This window comes from Neodiprion fabricii, chromosome 4, assembly GCF_021155785.1.
Source record: "Neodiprion fabricii isolate iyNeoFabr1 chromosome 4, iyNeoFabr1.1, whole genome shotgun sequence".
Taxonomy (NCBI): domain Eukaryota; kingdom Metazoa; phylum Arthropoda; class Insecta; order Hymenoptera; family Diprionidae; genus Neodiprion; species Neodiprion fabricii.
In genome coordinates this window covers 37,477,773-37,493,351 of record NC_060242.1, presented here as the reverse complement: position 1 = coordinate 37,493,351, position 15,579 = coordinate 37,477,773, and the positions used below count along the sequence as shown (strand labels likewise).

The window sequence follows — 15,579 nt, the reverse complement described above, 5'->3', positions numbered from 1 at the left end:
TTGTATATACCTGTATTATAAATTACCGCAATCCGCTGAAGAATGAAGTATAAGGTCCATATGTTTTATTTCTTTGCATTTTATTTTTATTTATTGTTTTCGAGTTTTTCACTATACAAAGAAATATCAAGTTACGTTTAAATACGACAAGAGTCAGGTGTGTATGGAAGAAGAAATGATTTGTTATTATTATAAATTTAACTCCCCCTCTCCTTTCCCGCCCAAAATCAATTTTCTCTTTTTCTCATTTTTTGTATAATCTATGTCTGCTTTTACGTAAAATAAATATTTATATATGTATATTTATTTATATATATATTTTTCTTCTATTCAATCTTCCTAAAATGTTCTCGTCACGCCGTGCAGTTTAGAATATCTTTACGATGAGTAGATAATGAAATTTAGTCCTGGATATGACCTTTTTCGTGATATGTTCTTTCGTATGAATGGTTTGGATAGAAACAAAAAATCGATTTTCAACTCAATGTAATTGAATGTATAATCAACGAGCGATCCGTAAATAGAAGATTTTTTTCGCCCAATTATTAGCAGTTCATGAATTGAGGGTTTAACTTTTTTTAAATTTCAAATATTGTTTTCAAATTTTCTGTCCTTACAGACGAACTCCTCATGGATAGTTATTGAAAAATGACTTATCATACAGTCTTATTACGTGCGGAGCATAACACTCGCTTTCAAAAATATATTTAAAATTTATATTGGTTTAACTTCACTTCACTGATTAAAAGTTTGCAAACTAAAAAAAAAAAAAAAAAAAAAAAAAAAAAAAAAAAAAAAAAAAAAAAAAAAAAAAAAAAAAAAAAAAAAAAAATTAAAACAAATATGGATAATAATACAACCCAACAATTACCATCGCTATCGTAATGAAGATTTTTGTTATTTTTATTATTATAGTACGATACTGTACCCCTTACGTAAATTCGTAAATACACCATCTCAACGCGAGGATACGACACAAATTAAAAAACACTGAGTTACCTACAGGATCATTACGGTTCGTTCAAAATACAAGTAACGATTTCATACACCATACAATTCCTTCGATTAAACAAAATCCCCTCTTAGTTTATACAAATTTTTCGATTTTTTTCTCATTTTTCCTTGCTAATTTTATGCACATTCGCATTTCATTCACCTCGCATATATTATTATTATTATCAATATCATTAATTCTATAACAATATTATGTTTTTTTTTCATCAGCCCTAATGCGTACAAAATATAAGGCCGCCTCATAAATACACTGACTAGATCAGTTTTCATATCATATATTCGTATTTCTTTTCCTTGCTATTACACTGCTGAGTTCGCTAATTCCACTCCAAGTGGATTTAACTGCTCGAAATTCTTATTGCGCATGCTTTGCGATTTGAAAGAAAAAAACAGAAAAATTGCGCAGAGCAAATCGTGTCACAAAAAATAATTGCCGAACTCACCTCGTACGTCCTTGATGATAACCATATGATACATCGTCTTTCTACAGTTTAAAGTAGTATTATCGAAACGTTGAAATATAGGTGCGGACGATGAACAAGTGTTCACCAAGTAAATATGTATGTCTTCACTTACTACCGTTTCCCGTGTAGGGCTGAATCATGGACACGGTGTACATGCCACCTTGAAAAGATCGCAAAAATGAAAAGTAATTCACCCTGTTTGAAATTGACCATTGTAACAACAATAGCGAAACGGGACTTAATTACTGATAAGGAATTAAACTTACAATTAGGGACACGTTTAATTCTCAAGTTTATGCATACCCCTACTAGTCGGACGGTATATACATTCTCCAGTTAAAATGAAACCGATCTTATCATCAAAACTACGAATTTGTTTTAGTAAGCTGCAAGTTAGGAGAATAATTTAAATATTATAAATAATCTTTATACTTCGAGACCTATTCATATATATATATATATATACTGGGATTGAATCAAGTACCGTCAAAAAATCCACTGTACGTATAAGTAATATCTAAATTGTTGATGTGAAATTTTCAGCTGCTATTTGGAGTTTATGAGTTCAATAACATAGTTTTTTGATAAGAATAACCGATTCACTTTTCCTAAATAAGGATGTTCAGGACGGATCTGGCTAGTAGGAACTATGAGGCGGTGTATGTTTCAATACTTGGAAAGTGACAACTCGGCACTTGTAAACCCCGAAATAAAAATAGGAAACAAAAAAAGAAAAGGCTAATAAGTTCCGATGACGGAATTTCTGTCGTAAAAATCTCAATGTTTTTTTTCAATACGATTAACTAATAGTAAGCATTTACAGCTCTGAAATTACAACGGTGTTGTTAGTTTTATCACTTTGCTTTTACTTGTTTGTACAGAAGTATATGTTTTTTATTTATTATGTGTATATACCTATTATATATATATTGCATGCCCGACTTCCTACGTACGATATTAAGTTGACATTCGTAGTTCTTTGAATTTAATCTGAATCTGAAAAAAAATCTTTAAACAAGTTTATAAGGTATGAAAAGATCTTTTTCACTCAAAGATCGACACGAATTCTCTCTCTGCGCTCAAAAACAAATGAAGATCAACTGCGATCAGCCGAATAAAAGATTGAATTGAACCCTTAAAAAAGATCTGTATTTTACTGCAAACCAGGGAATAGACTACAAAGTCATACAATTTTTTTTAGGAAAATGCAAATGAAAAATGCATCAAGTAAATTACGGTCTCTATTCGACACGGCCATCGCGTTTGAGGATACTCAAAAATGCATTCGACAAAGCAGCATCCGTTAAAATCTAATTTGACACATAGAGATTTTTTTTATCTAAAAATCTGAAAGTAGCGGGTACAAAATTTATATTATTATTTATCATACATCATAGTGTATAATATATAATATATTATACTTTCTATATGTATATGTATACATATATATACCCGCAAATAAACCTGTTTAAAATTTTTCGCTGATCAATTACTGTGAAAGGTAGAATTCAATTGTTAAAAAAATACTGTTAAACAAACGGAACATTGGTGACAGGTACGGACGTAATCTTGGATGACCCTTGAAGGGAGTTAACTTATCTCACAAAAAATTGAAAAAAAAAAACAAAAAACTAGAATGAAAAATACTCAAAATCCCTCAATATCATACGTAGAGCTGGATAACCGGATCTGTCATTTTTTATCAAATAGCGAAAGTTTGCTACGTACAGCGCCTTCGCATACGACGAGTCGTTGAGCCGCAGAGATACTACAAATAGGTACAGTCTCCTCCATACTTGCTCTCAACAGAGCTATCCTGCTCGGTCCGACTTCCAGACTAGATTCCCCTATCCTTAGACTGCTACCGGAAGCTTGTTTCCTCTCAAAGTATTCTACTATCTTAGATATAGTTTTGCTAGTCGAATTTATGCTGCCTAGTCTATCCTCCCAATAAGACGAATCCCCGCCGCCAAGACTTGCTATATCTTCCGAAGAGTCTGTGTATATAGAGCTAGTTCTGTGATCGTCTAATAAAAATAAACTACTAGCTGCCGAGCTACTCAGCGTGGAAGCGTGTCTACGATTAGGCGGTTCAGGGCTGAGATCTTCACCGACGCAGCTCCAGAATCCAGATTCACAGCTACCGCGTCTTCTTGGCTCCCAACCTTCCCTGAACAAGGGATGAGTGAACGAACTAGCAGCACCGACTTTTGTAGCGACCTGAAAATACGGGGCGAGAGTCAAGATTTGCAAAAGAAAAAAAAATCCTTGTGTCTTTCGGCATTATTATTATTATTATTATTATTATTATTATTATTATTATTTTTGTTGTTGTTGTTGTTCTTGTTGTTATTTGTATAGCATAAATTAAAATACTTCAGGCACAGTAGTTGTAGGAAATAGCGTCACAGTTACACTTCTTTAATAAATAATACAATAGATCGCAGCTTCATCTACCTTTTTCTCCCACTTTTTTCTAGCAGTCGGACTGCTTGGCTCAGAATTTGGTTTCCTCCTGTTTAAAATTTTAGCTATACTGTCGTTCTGTGCAGGTTTGAATTTATTTGACCCGCTGTCGGTAAGAGTTGGTCTAACATCTTCCACCGACGGTAATTCCAAACAGCTAGAGAATAAATCACCCAAAATTTTCTTGACGCCGCCCAGGGCATGGAATGGATTCGCCGTCATGGGCCTGTAGTGGGGATCTCTCTTGCTTGCCAGTTCCGCGACACGTCTAGCCGAATGGCATCTAGCTTTGTCTGACGGGGTTGCGTTGTCGCAGCCCCTCGCATCTGCTGAATGACTTCTCTGCCTAGCTGCTCTTCTCTTAAGGCATCGACTCTCTCTTCCAATCTCATCCAAACTAGAGAGCAGTGTTGGATCAACAGATTGCCGTTTGTTCAGTGCGTCTTTGACTTCCTCTTCGTAAGACAATATTATTGTCTCCAAGCTGGCAACTATCTCTGGAAAAGTTGGCCTTGACTTTGGCTCGTACTGAAAGTGGACAAATATAATATAAATTGCCAAGGTCAGAGTTTAAAAATAATTTTGCATATCAATCTAACAAAACTTGATGAGTCTGTTATGTTGTAACTTAATAGGTACGGAATGCTTCACTTGCAGGTTTCACAAATGCTGAAAGCTGAAGCGAAGTATAATAGATGCTTCGAAAAAGTTTATCAAACTGCATAAAACTAACTTACTCTACAACAATTAAAGGCTAATTGCAAGAATGCCGGTGGTGGATCGGAGGCGCTGCAGATTTCGCCGACAGCTAGATAATCTAGGCCAAAATTATCGGATCTTGATAAAACGTCGGGATCGGCAGAGACTCTCCCAATAAGCTCACAGACGACGATTCCAAATGAAAAGACATCCGATCTGTGATCGTACCATTGTCCCTTAAGACACTCGGGCGACATCCAATACGGACTTCCGACTGTGCTCAATCGGTAGCCAGAATTTGGATCGGGAATTTTAGCTGCAAGCCCAAAATCTCCAACAACAGCGACCATTTCACCGTTCGCTTTATCTTTTTTAATTAACACGTTCTTAGATGTCAGGTCACGGTGAAATAGGCCTCGACTGTGAAGGTAGGTCATTCCCCTAGCAACGTCTTTGGCAAGATTCATTCTCACTAAATGAGGTAGTGCGACGTGTCTGGCCATAATCAGCTGCTCTAAGCTACCGCCATTAATGTATTCTGTAAGAGCATGGAGCTGACCCTCGTGGACGCAGACTCCCATGAACCTGAAAAAAAAAAACATTTCAGAACTGGTTGGGTAATTTTTATGCATTCCTAAAAAAATAAAATGAGGAAAAAAAAACTTCAACTGATGAAATATTGTTCGTTTGGCACGAAACGGCATTGTTCTAAAATTCCATTGCCAAATGTCATAAGATTTTTCATGCAGAATGCTGTTTGTATCTTGTTAAAATAGCTTTTACTCTGACTGCATCCAACTAAGAGAGACAATCCCCTTTAGAGTATAAATTTCAACTCATTATACTTCTATAGAACGGCAAAGTGGTGTAATAACGTTGCGTAATTAAAAAATTAATACAACAATCATCAATCTTTCTAATTTACCACTTTACAGAGATACAATCTGGTTTAAAAAATCTTGTACACAATGTTGTAACAATATCTAAAAATCAAAATGGTCAAAAATTCGAGTACACAATTATTGTAGCAAATAAAAAAGTGGCGATTTAGCATTGTATTCAAGCAAGTACGTCTTAATTAAAAGAAACATACTGCATGTATTGTTTTCACGTTTGTTATATCTATCAGACTTCTGTATACAGTCAGTAACCTTCGCTTCCAAGTATGGGCTAACCGAAGGTCTGTGTCCCTGGTATGTACACATCTATATATCAGAAACGTGCAGAATGATTACTGAGTAAAAACTGCATTAACCAATTGTACGACTGATTTTCCATTATTCATTGCTTGGCTGGTTAATCCGGAGTGTATGAAATTACCCACGGATTTGCGAGGGCAAACTGCTACGAAGAAAACATTCTGAAGAGAATCGTCAATTACCTCAATATATTCGGATGACTCAGTTTATTCATCAATTGAACTTCTTTGAGCATGTTTGGCCTGTTAGCTGGCAGTTGGTTCATTTTCAAGACCATAACTTGACCCGATACTTTATGAGTCACCTGAAACAATGTAAAAATAATCTCAAATGGGGGGAAAAAAAGATGCAGAAAATCATAAGCTAGTTATGTACAATTTTCTCTGCTATATCACAAATCATTCGAATTACAAAATTCGACTGGAACCTGTCATGCGCTTTATTTTTCCACATGAAAGTTTAGGCACCTCGAATAAAAACGGTGGGGGGGGGGGGGGGGGGGCATATATTACACTATATAATCAATTGTGCTGAGCATGTACGCGACTCACAGAAAGTTAGTAGTTTTCGGAAGAGATTTTCTCATGCACTTTTTTTTCTTTCAAAACATGATAAGGCGGCTTAAAGTTTCTTCTGTCATGCCAGAGCATAGCATATAGGGTCAAAAGTTTGTATTTTACATTACAAAGCAGCAGAATCGTTAATCTAACAAGATAAGTAGTTCTTATCATAAGTAATTCTTATCATAAGAATTCTGTTTAGCAAATATATCAGCATACCTAGTGTCACAGCTCAAGTTTTACTTTCCATGGCAATGTTTCTAAACGAAAATCAAGCAGAGATATTTTGGAGTCAAATTAATATATAATTAATGTTAGCGAGACGAGCAAATTTCTCACAGACGTTGTGAAACGTGAGAGGCATTTCTCACATACAATGGGGCATTCTTACGCTATTGATATGAATCTTTAGATTGCAGTGTGCAAGGAGGAGGCAGACTAGAGAGAGGCACGTGAGAATGTAAAATGATTCTCACAGGAGAAACTTAACTTATTAATGAAACCAGTGTATAACATCTGGCGGATGGAAGAGAATTTAGAAATTGACTTCAGGAAAAGTTTATACTTAAAGGAGAACTGACTACGATACACGCAAGAACTAACGAAAAGAATTTGTTAATTTATGAATAGAATTAAATTTACATAATTTCACTTTGCTTTGATTCCAATCCTATATATAGTTTACAGGTAAAACAAAAGTCATTCTTTGCAAAAACTATTCAACATAGTACGATGTTTTTTCGAAAAATAAATTATATTGTATTCATAAACGATGAATTATACAACAAAGTTTTGAAAAAAATACAATTAAAATTAAAGAAAAATCGTTCAGAAAACTGGACGGTGTTGGAGATCGGTATCTACTGTTTGATATTTTTATCGTCATTCAATCGAATGCCAAATATTGATTAGAAAAATGATTACAACATTCACACCCGCAATCGAAAAAACTCATGATCTTATCGCCAAAGTAAATAAAAGTGTGATGAGAATATCTTGGCAATGGTTGTTACAATTGGGCGTTAGCCAACAAGTGACGAATACAAGCCAGCTGAAATGGTAAACAAAACCTTCTCTCAAATTGTGCACTTTAATAAAGTAACGTTAGGAAAAAAAATCAGAACAAAAATACATGTGTGTATGTATATACGTATTACAAATATACGTACTTTTTCTGAAATATTTGCGATAGTCGAATTGACGTTGTGTCCGACATATCAGTTGTTTATCAAAATTTCAATCAATCAACATGGCAGTACGATATCTGTTAATCTTAGATAACGACCAGGGTCCACAGTAGGTACAAATTTGCTTTATGACTAACAAATATCAACAAATGACTAATCTAAGTATTTTTGTACCTTAAGCAAATTATTTAAATTTCCTGCAAATATGAGAGTATGTTCGAAAATGATACTTTCATGAAAAGTTTGAACGGACAGTGTTAGAAGAAAAAATGAAAAAATAAAAATTACAAGCCTGAGTGAAATTATTTCGAGTGTTATGAATATTGATCAGGATCGGACAGTCCGATTACTATGATTCGATTCCAATATAATTTTGGCGTACTGTTTTTTTTTTTTTTTTTTTTTTTTTTGTTTTATGCAAATGAATTGAATAATTGTGGTAGATCGACCTGGTATCATCAAAAAGAGAAGCAAACAAACGTGTTAGTGAGTGAGTGAATCAGAAATGAGTGTAAGAGACTTATTAGAGAGTGTTCGGACTCCATGGCCATCAAGCGTGACCGGCTTTCTCATTTAAGCATTCTTATTACAAGACGAAATGGTTGGTACCGTCTTAAGTCACAGGCAAGGTCGTTTCCAGTGGCCGTTAAATACATTAAAAGCAAAAATAGTTTCCACCTACTAATGTATATGTATATCCGAGTTATATGCAAGCATACATATATATATACATATACAAACATACGGATCTTTCCCAGCTACGGCAGGAATATCTATCTTTATTCTACTACGGATACACTAATCACATTGGCGACTAAATAGATTTACTTTCATATATATAACCAACAATAAGGTATAGTAATGCTGCGGTACAGGGTGTAAAACTAGACGTCCCTCAAACAACTGGATAGCCATTAATCTTTTCTTTTTACCATTGTTTCCATTAATCAATCAATTAAACAAGGAAGTAATACTAACAAGGGCTAATACAACATTGGAATAAGTGTTTTTTCAAGAGTAAGGGCTTACAAATAAGTGACCATAGATATTTGCAAGGGTTCGATTGAAGTATAATTGATTAAACATGCGGACATAATTCCACAGTTGATGTGAATTTTGCGTTTATTTTTTTTATTTCGAATATCAAGCTATTTTTTTCATTTTTATAACAAACTAGAAGCATGTGATATAAAATGTATAAGTAATTTTTTGAAGAAGATTGCAACCTTGGTCAACTAACGCTTAGTTATTCATTCACCTTGCACGCAAGTGTGTGACATTTGAGAGTTACACATGATAAAATGAAAAACATCCGTGAGGCTGAAGTTAATAACATTAACGTAACGAAACGTCTGGGAAAAGACCATGATTGCACAATTTCAGTATGACTTTGAAGGAGTTGGTTTTTCAAAATAAAAGTATATTTTGTTTATTATGGTTTACTAAATTTCAGACATTCCTAAAGGTGCAAATTAAAGATTGTTCCTGAACATGGATTGTTACAGTAATGTTACCAACTTCACCCTTATAAGCACCCAAGTTGTTGCTGAAGTAAAACAAATATGAAACATGTCTTCAAAAAATATTTAGTCCATCAGGCTGAAGTTAGTAACATTAACGTAACGAAACGTGAGGCTAAAAAATCATCACTACTGGGTAATTTAAAAATGACTTTCTAGGAGTTGGCTTTTCAAAATTAAAGTATATTTTGTTTATAATGATTTACTAAATCTAGAAAATTTCCTAAAGATGCGAAGTAGCGATTTTTCTTAAACGTACATCGTTACAGTAACGTTATTAATTTCATCCTGATTCTAGTCTTCTGCTACAGTGGAAAAATGGTTCATTTTGTGATCGACACTCTCCCAATAACAAGCATACCAGTCATCAAGGGCAGAGTGGAAAATTTGAGATTGGATTTCAGATGCACGAGGCAGAAGAACGAAGAGATGAAAAGAGACAGAGACTCAGGCATTTCAAAAATAGATTGCGTGGGTCCAGCTCTATCTTTGCTCACTCCGCCTCCTTCCACAAAATATCAGCAGCTTAAGTATTGCCCCTGTTTTCTGAAAAATTTTGCCTTGCCAATGCGATGAATAAGAGCAGAAAAAAAAGTAGTAGGAGAAGAACGAGAAATCTGAAAAATTGCCACGAGATGTAATATCACCTACATTTTTAGGAAGCAATTTGAATCCTGGATTATTCAGTATGCTAAAGTTTACGGATGTAGAATTTGTCTCAGTTACTTTCGAAACAAGATGTTCATTCTCGCAAAATTATTACCTAATTTTAGAATACCCACCTGGCAAATATTTCACTTTTTTTTTCTGCGACAAAGATGAGATGATGTGATATAAGGGGGTGACTAACGTGGAAACTAACTGTTAATATGTATTAACGTCTTGGCGTATAGACCAAGTTCTTGGTGCCAAGAATGCGACGAGACTTCTGAATCTAACCACAGTCCTACTTTGCAAAAGTTGAGCAAATGCAGAAAATTTGTTAAAATACTCAAAATGTGCTTTGCAATAATATAATAGCTAATGGATTGCCGCTATGAATTGCGAAATACATATAAATGATATAAAAACATCTCGTCCAAAGTGTTGTATAACTGGTTAGATAAAGTTCGACATAATGTATAATGATGTTGAACGGCAATCCTTCAATGTCGAATTTCATTTCTTAAACAGAATATATAAAAATCTATCAAAATAATTGAGTTCCACTGTGACTTATGGCAACGACTTTCGTCATAGTCTTTTTTCATTCATGTCCAACGCTTCAAGTTCTGTTAATTTAAATGGAAAAATGCAACTCTCTGATTTTTCTCAGTTCAACACCCACTCATATATGACAGAACATAGGTAAGAAATGTTTAAAATTTATAAGGTTGCTAAATATTGAGGTAAAAGCCTAGTGCAGTAGCTATATATGTTCAAGTTGGCAACGAAGCAGTAAAGTTTTATTAAAAAAGCACGAGCACAACGGCATATCTAATCGTCCGTGATGTTAATCTAGCAGATAACGCATAGGTGACGTTAACTACTCACAATCAGGGCTGCTAAAAAACTGCAAAAGCATACATGTAATAACTGACAATTGAGCTAAAAACCTTGCATACTTCGCTTCATCATTAAAAATTTGCCAACAACTTCTTCGTCTAATTTAGATGTAAAACAAGAATTTGGGAGCAACTGGGAATCCTAGGATATGAAAGGCGAATGTGATGTACTTTCTTTAATCTGTTCACATTATCAATGTATATAAACCAAATGAATTAATTTCACGTCTGGCTGTCAGCCAGAGGACGATTCATTCCACAGGTGAATCTTTGTATTGTGAATCAAAATTCTCCTCACCGTCTACCTTCATTAAGAGTTGAATTATTGAATAATTAACATACTGTTTGTTTCTCACCCTTTCAACTGCTATGAAAATGATTTAAAAGATATTTGCATGAGTATCTGATTGGTACCGATCTACCGCAATAACAACTCCAACTTTATATCATAAAACATAAAAGAAGAGATACGTCATCGGCTTACCTTAAAGACTTCGGAGAAGAAACCGGCGCCAATTTTTTCGAGATAAAAATCGTCGAGTCGGTTAAGAGAAGCGACGGCATGTCTAAGGGCTTGACAAGAAGCTCCAGTTCTCCTTTTAGTCGATGAAAAATCTTGACTGGCATCACCGGAACACACATTTAAATTAGCGCCGCTCTGCCCCTCGAGTTCCGTGGGTTTCCAAGGGTCCCTCGTCTTCTCACGATCCTTCAGACTCCTAGGTGCGCTTTGCAATTCAGTGGGTAAATGGAGCGAAGGAAACGAAAGACAATGCTGCAGATTGTCAGTGTTTTCGCATTCTTTAAACGGGTTTGAAGAAACGAAATTCATCTGATTTGGCAGAGTGTTTGTTTCATCGTACGTATCGACGCCGCCTGAGCGATATTCAGGCGCCTTTTCAAAACCCGCCGACGTTCTGGCTCCCAATAATTGGCCATTGCAGGCCTCCGGCATGGATTGAAAATCTGGGAAGTGGGATTCGCCGTGCTTTTCCTCATCGCTGCCACCCTTTTCACCTTGCTTAACACAAAGCGAAAGATTTCCAGCGCACGCTTTACGCTGATCTTTGGCAGGTCTCAATGTCTCCTTGTCTCTGTTACCAGGAGACAATTTTTTCGTCGCTCTATTGACTTCCCTGTTTATAACGTCAACATTCAAACAACCCAGACTTGACAACGAAAGGTTTTTTGATATTTTGGAAGCGCAATTAATACCGGAGTTCGACTTGAGTGCAGGGCAGTTGGGATTGGAAGAACATTTGTGTATCATTGATGACAACGACGAATCTCTCGCACCGAATGATATCTTATGCTCTTTAAATGGCGCGAAATTCAAAGTCGAGGAGGAAGATTCCCTGGAGTGCAAATGCGAATGAGAAGCTTTGGGTTCTGACCTGCGAGGCTTACTCACATCGGCACTCGTGTTGCCTGGAGCCTCAGACACGACTGGCTCGTTTTCCTTTGGCCTCCATGTCTTCACTTTTTCATCTAAATTTGCTCCGGCGACTTCATCAGTAGAAAAACACGGCAAGCACGTGGACGATGGTCTGTTGCCAGTATTCAACGGAGATACAGATACCGGTGGTCCAGGGGTATTGGAAGGCGGTACTTTGCCTAACATTTTGTTACGGCGTATTAACAAGACGCGTTACAAATGGCACAACGAACAGCTTTCAAGCTTTCACAGACCCGCATCACACCGAAGATTCTTTCGTTTCACACTTATTTACGTTAGAATACTATCAAACACATCAGCACGAATTTTTATCAACACATTCAGTTTAGTTTTTATATATCGCATGAAGAACTGCTTTCAAATAATTACAATCTCAGAGTATAATACCCCTAAACTCTTCTATCCTACCAGCATTGGCTGTCTTTATTTTAAACGACTCTATTTATCACCATTACAACAGCCATGACCTGCAAAACAGGCTAACTTGTCTGTCAGTTTTGTTTACTGTCAAAATCTAGGCAGGTTCTGGATCGCAAGTCGCGTGCCGTGACAGTTTGTCTTGGGGAAGTTTTACAGCACGCACGGTTAGGATTCACATATTTTAATTTTATCTAGTCGTCTAAGCAGGTCGAACAAATTTTTCTTCTACTATTGCAGCGTTCGGTAAGGGAGAAGAGTGGCGGATGACGGGCCAACTTTCAAAGATTTCTTTCTGTGATCACTGCGTCGCATAGACAGAAGTGGAGCTCAATTTTCACGGGTATTATTCACTGTTTATCGCTGCTTATTAATTAGCTGCCAAGATACTTTACGCGTCCGTTACACTCTTTGGATATCGGATCGTCACTTCGGACACATCGCTTTGTATTTTATCAAAACTGTCAATAATAAGATATCAGATCGAGAAACGCTAGCCAACCGACAACACTTCATGGCAGCCATTATAGAAATGAGTTTCTTCCGAGCCGACGATCCAGGCGCCCCTCCGCCGCCTTGCGGTCATTTCTCGAACTACTTTCCTCCTCCCGACCATCTTCAACCCCTTCCTGCGCTTCGATAGCTTCAATAATACGCACGCAAAACTTCCCGATTTCCATCCCTACAGCGTCGGATTCAGTTCAGGGACATCCGAAATAACATAATCTCAATTTAAGCTCTAATCGTCGAGTCGACGACGTCACGTATTTATAGTTTTACCGAATTCACCGTATTTCAAATCTCTTGCGTTCATACTGTTCGAAGAGTTCGATTTTTCAGGAATTGCAATTTTTAATGTAATGCGAAGCACAGACAATTACCCTCATGGAATATAGACATGAGAAGAAAGACGAAGAAGTGGAAGAAGCACACAATGCATATTATGTGAATACTCTCCAAATATAACAATTACAATAAATCACTAGTAATTAGATGGGTACACTTACGAGGGTAAGATTTTACCGAAGTTTAGATAATATCATTTTTATACAAAAAAATGTATTTACATTAATTTCAGATAGATATGGACGCTTTAATTATATATGACCTGTAAGCTATATATACGAATAAAATGATAGATTATTAGGATAAGACTATGTATACGTTTACCATTGGAAAATCTATTTATAGTAGACCAATTATTTTATGATTCGTACTCATTTTCAAGTCATACTTATTTAAAATTGGTATGCCTGCATGGTTTTTTACGACGGTTTAGTGAAAGCTGCATGTGAATCCCAGAGCCGTGTATGGATGGTACACAATTCAACTTTTCATTTTCGGTATAAGTATTTACCGATCCACAATAGGCAATATGTAATGTTACAACATTATTACCGGTGAATCAGGCATAAAAATTAATTATATTCAAATATAGCTATAATAGTATAGTATGCCGATATACTGTTTGTATACATCCACGCACGTGTATATGCTATTTATTAACTTTCTTGGAAGAATACGTGCTTTATATTCATATATACATAACAAATTTATTACTGAACACTATCCAGAACAGTAAAGAATAGAAGAATAGTTCGTTGAATTACGTAGTGAAACCATTTCCTGAAGAAGACCAAATAAAAAATATATGCTTTCAATTTATAACGTGATGAATCATTACGTGGGAAAATAATTGAGGGCTCTTGGAATGACAATTATGATGATGTCCCTTCTTAAAACAGGAAGTAATCAGACAGATTTAAAATCAATATGTACCACCATAAATTCGCAATAAAAAATACGAATTATCTGAAAAATGCTCTTTCGTGTGCACCTAAATCGTCATAATTGTCAAACCTGCGTTTCATGCCCGAAAGTCAGATAACATTTGGCTAGGCATATTAGACAGAATAAAAGTTTTCAAATAAATTAAAATCGTTATAATAGAATTTAATGAAAAATAATACTTTGCCAAGTTTGACAATCGTGAGAGTTTGTTGCGTTCATTTTCGTACTATAGAAGTAATCCGCTTCTGTAACGCGAATGGTAAATACGCTTTATCATATTTATTACTTTGTAATGGTAAGTAAGGTTCGGTGACCGAGATACGCTGCTTTCAAAAACCTATTTCATGCTAGAGGGCGCTCTCAGGCTTTGTAAATTTGAAATCAAAGAAGCGGGTAAACAAAGGAATGCAGTGTCAATCATAACCTCTGAGAGTCGGTTTATAAAATTGAACTTTAGTTCATAAGTGAGGACACAAAAATTGTATTATTTTTCATGTGAGACAACAATCAAGATGATCCGCAAGCCGCCGTTGAGGACTTATCAGAAAAAAAAAGGTGCACAATCGTCGTTTAGTTATTCGCATACAACATCGCGAGAACCTGATTTTTTCAATAAGAAAACATTAACTAAAACGAGGAAAAGTAAGCCTGCACTTAGTCTTGACGATGTGGACATCGACGAACTCAGCTCCGGCTACTTTGAAACCACTTTTGACAAAATTGCTAAAAACGCAAGGTGAGTGTTAATTTTTATTATCAGCGATGCATTATGTTACCTGTTCTGTGAACACTTCTACTCATGGAAAAACTTGTTCGACGTTTCATGCTTTCAATTCCAGAGTCCCAACGCCACCCGTTTCATATAATTCAATTGTAAACATCAGCAGTGACGTACCGCCGCAGGAGTCATCACATGTGAATAAAAATGTGTACGAATTGTCGCTGAAAAATGATCCGGCAGTGTCTAGAGCCGGTAAACGAGCCAAACGTAAATTGATTCGATCTCGTGTAGTGCATCAGGATACCGAAGTAGTTGTAAAAAGACGATTGAAACATGATTTGATTAATGTAAGCACAAAAAAGTCCAGAACAGTAAGAAACGTGAACAGAAAAGTACCTGCAAAATCTCGTATCAACACGCCGAATACTAAAGCAAAACTTGCAGTTCATACAAATGACTCAACTTTCAGTAACTCTGAAAATTGGTTTGTACAGCAACCGGTGACACGTAATCGGGCCGCACGAAACAAACACAACCAAAA

General features: G+C 35.9%; 1 protein-coding gene across 3 annotated transcripts; it reads right to left on the bottom strand.

Annotated features, from left to right (window-relative positions):
• Window positions 1-882: 882 nt before the first annotated feature.
• On the bottom strand, window positions 883-13,067 carry LOC124181569 (serine/threonine-protein kinase dst3). Of its 3 annotated transcripts, XM_046568246.1 has the most exons (6): window positions 11,138-13,067; window positions 6,025-6,146; window positions 4,682-5,228; window positions 4,118-4,472; window positions 3,936-3,993; window positions 3,395-3,698 (listed from the first exon to the last, which is right to left on the bottom strand). In XM_046568246.1, the coding sequence occupies exons 1-6, from the start codon at window positions 12,272-12,274 to the stop codon at window positions 3,539-3,541; spliced, it is 2,379 nt and encodes a 792-aa protein (XP_046424202.1). In that variant the 5' UTR covers window positions 12,275-13,067; the 3' UTR covers window positions 3,395-3,538. The 3 variants fall into 3 exon arrangements, with proteins under 3 accessions (XP_046424201.1, XP_046424203.1, XP_046424202.1); XM_046568245.1 differs by having other exon boundaries at window positions 883-3,698; window positions 3,936-4,472; window positions 11,138-13,066; XM_046568247.1 differs by having other exon boundaries at window positions 883-3,698; window positions 3,936-4,472; window positions 12,065-13,065.
• Between the last annotated feature and the right edge of the window lie 2,512 nt (window positions 13,068-15,579).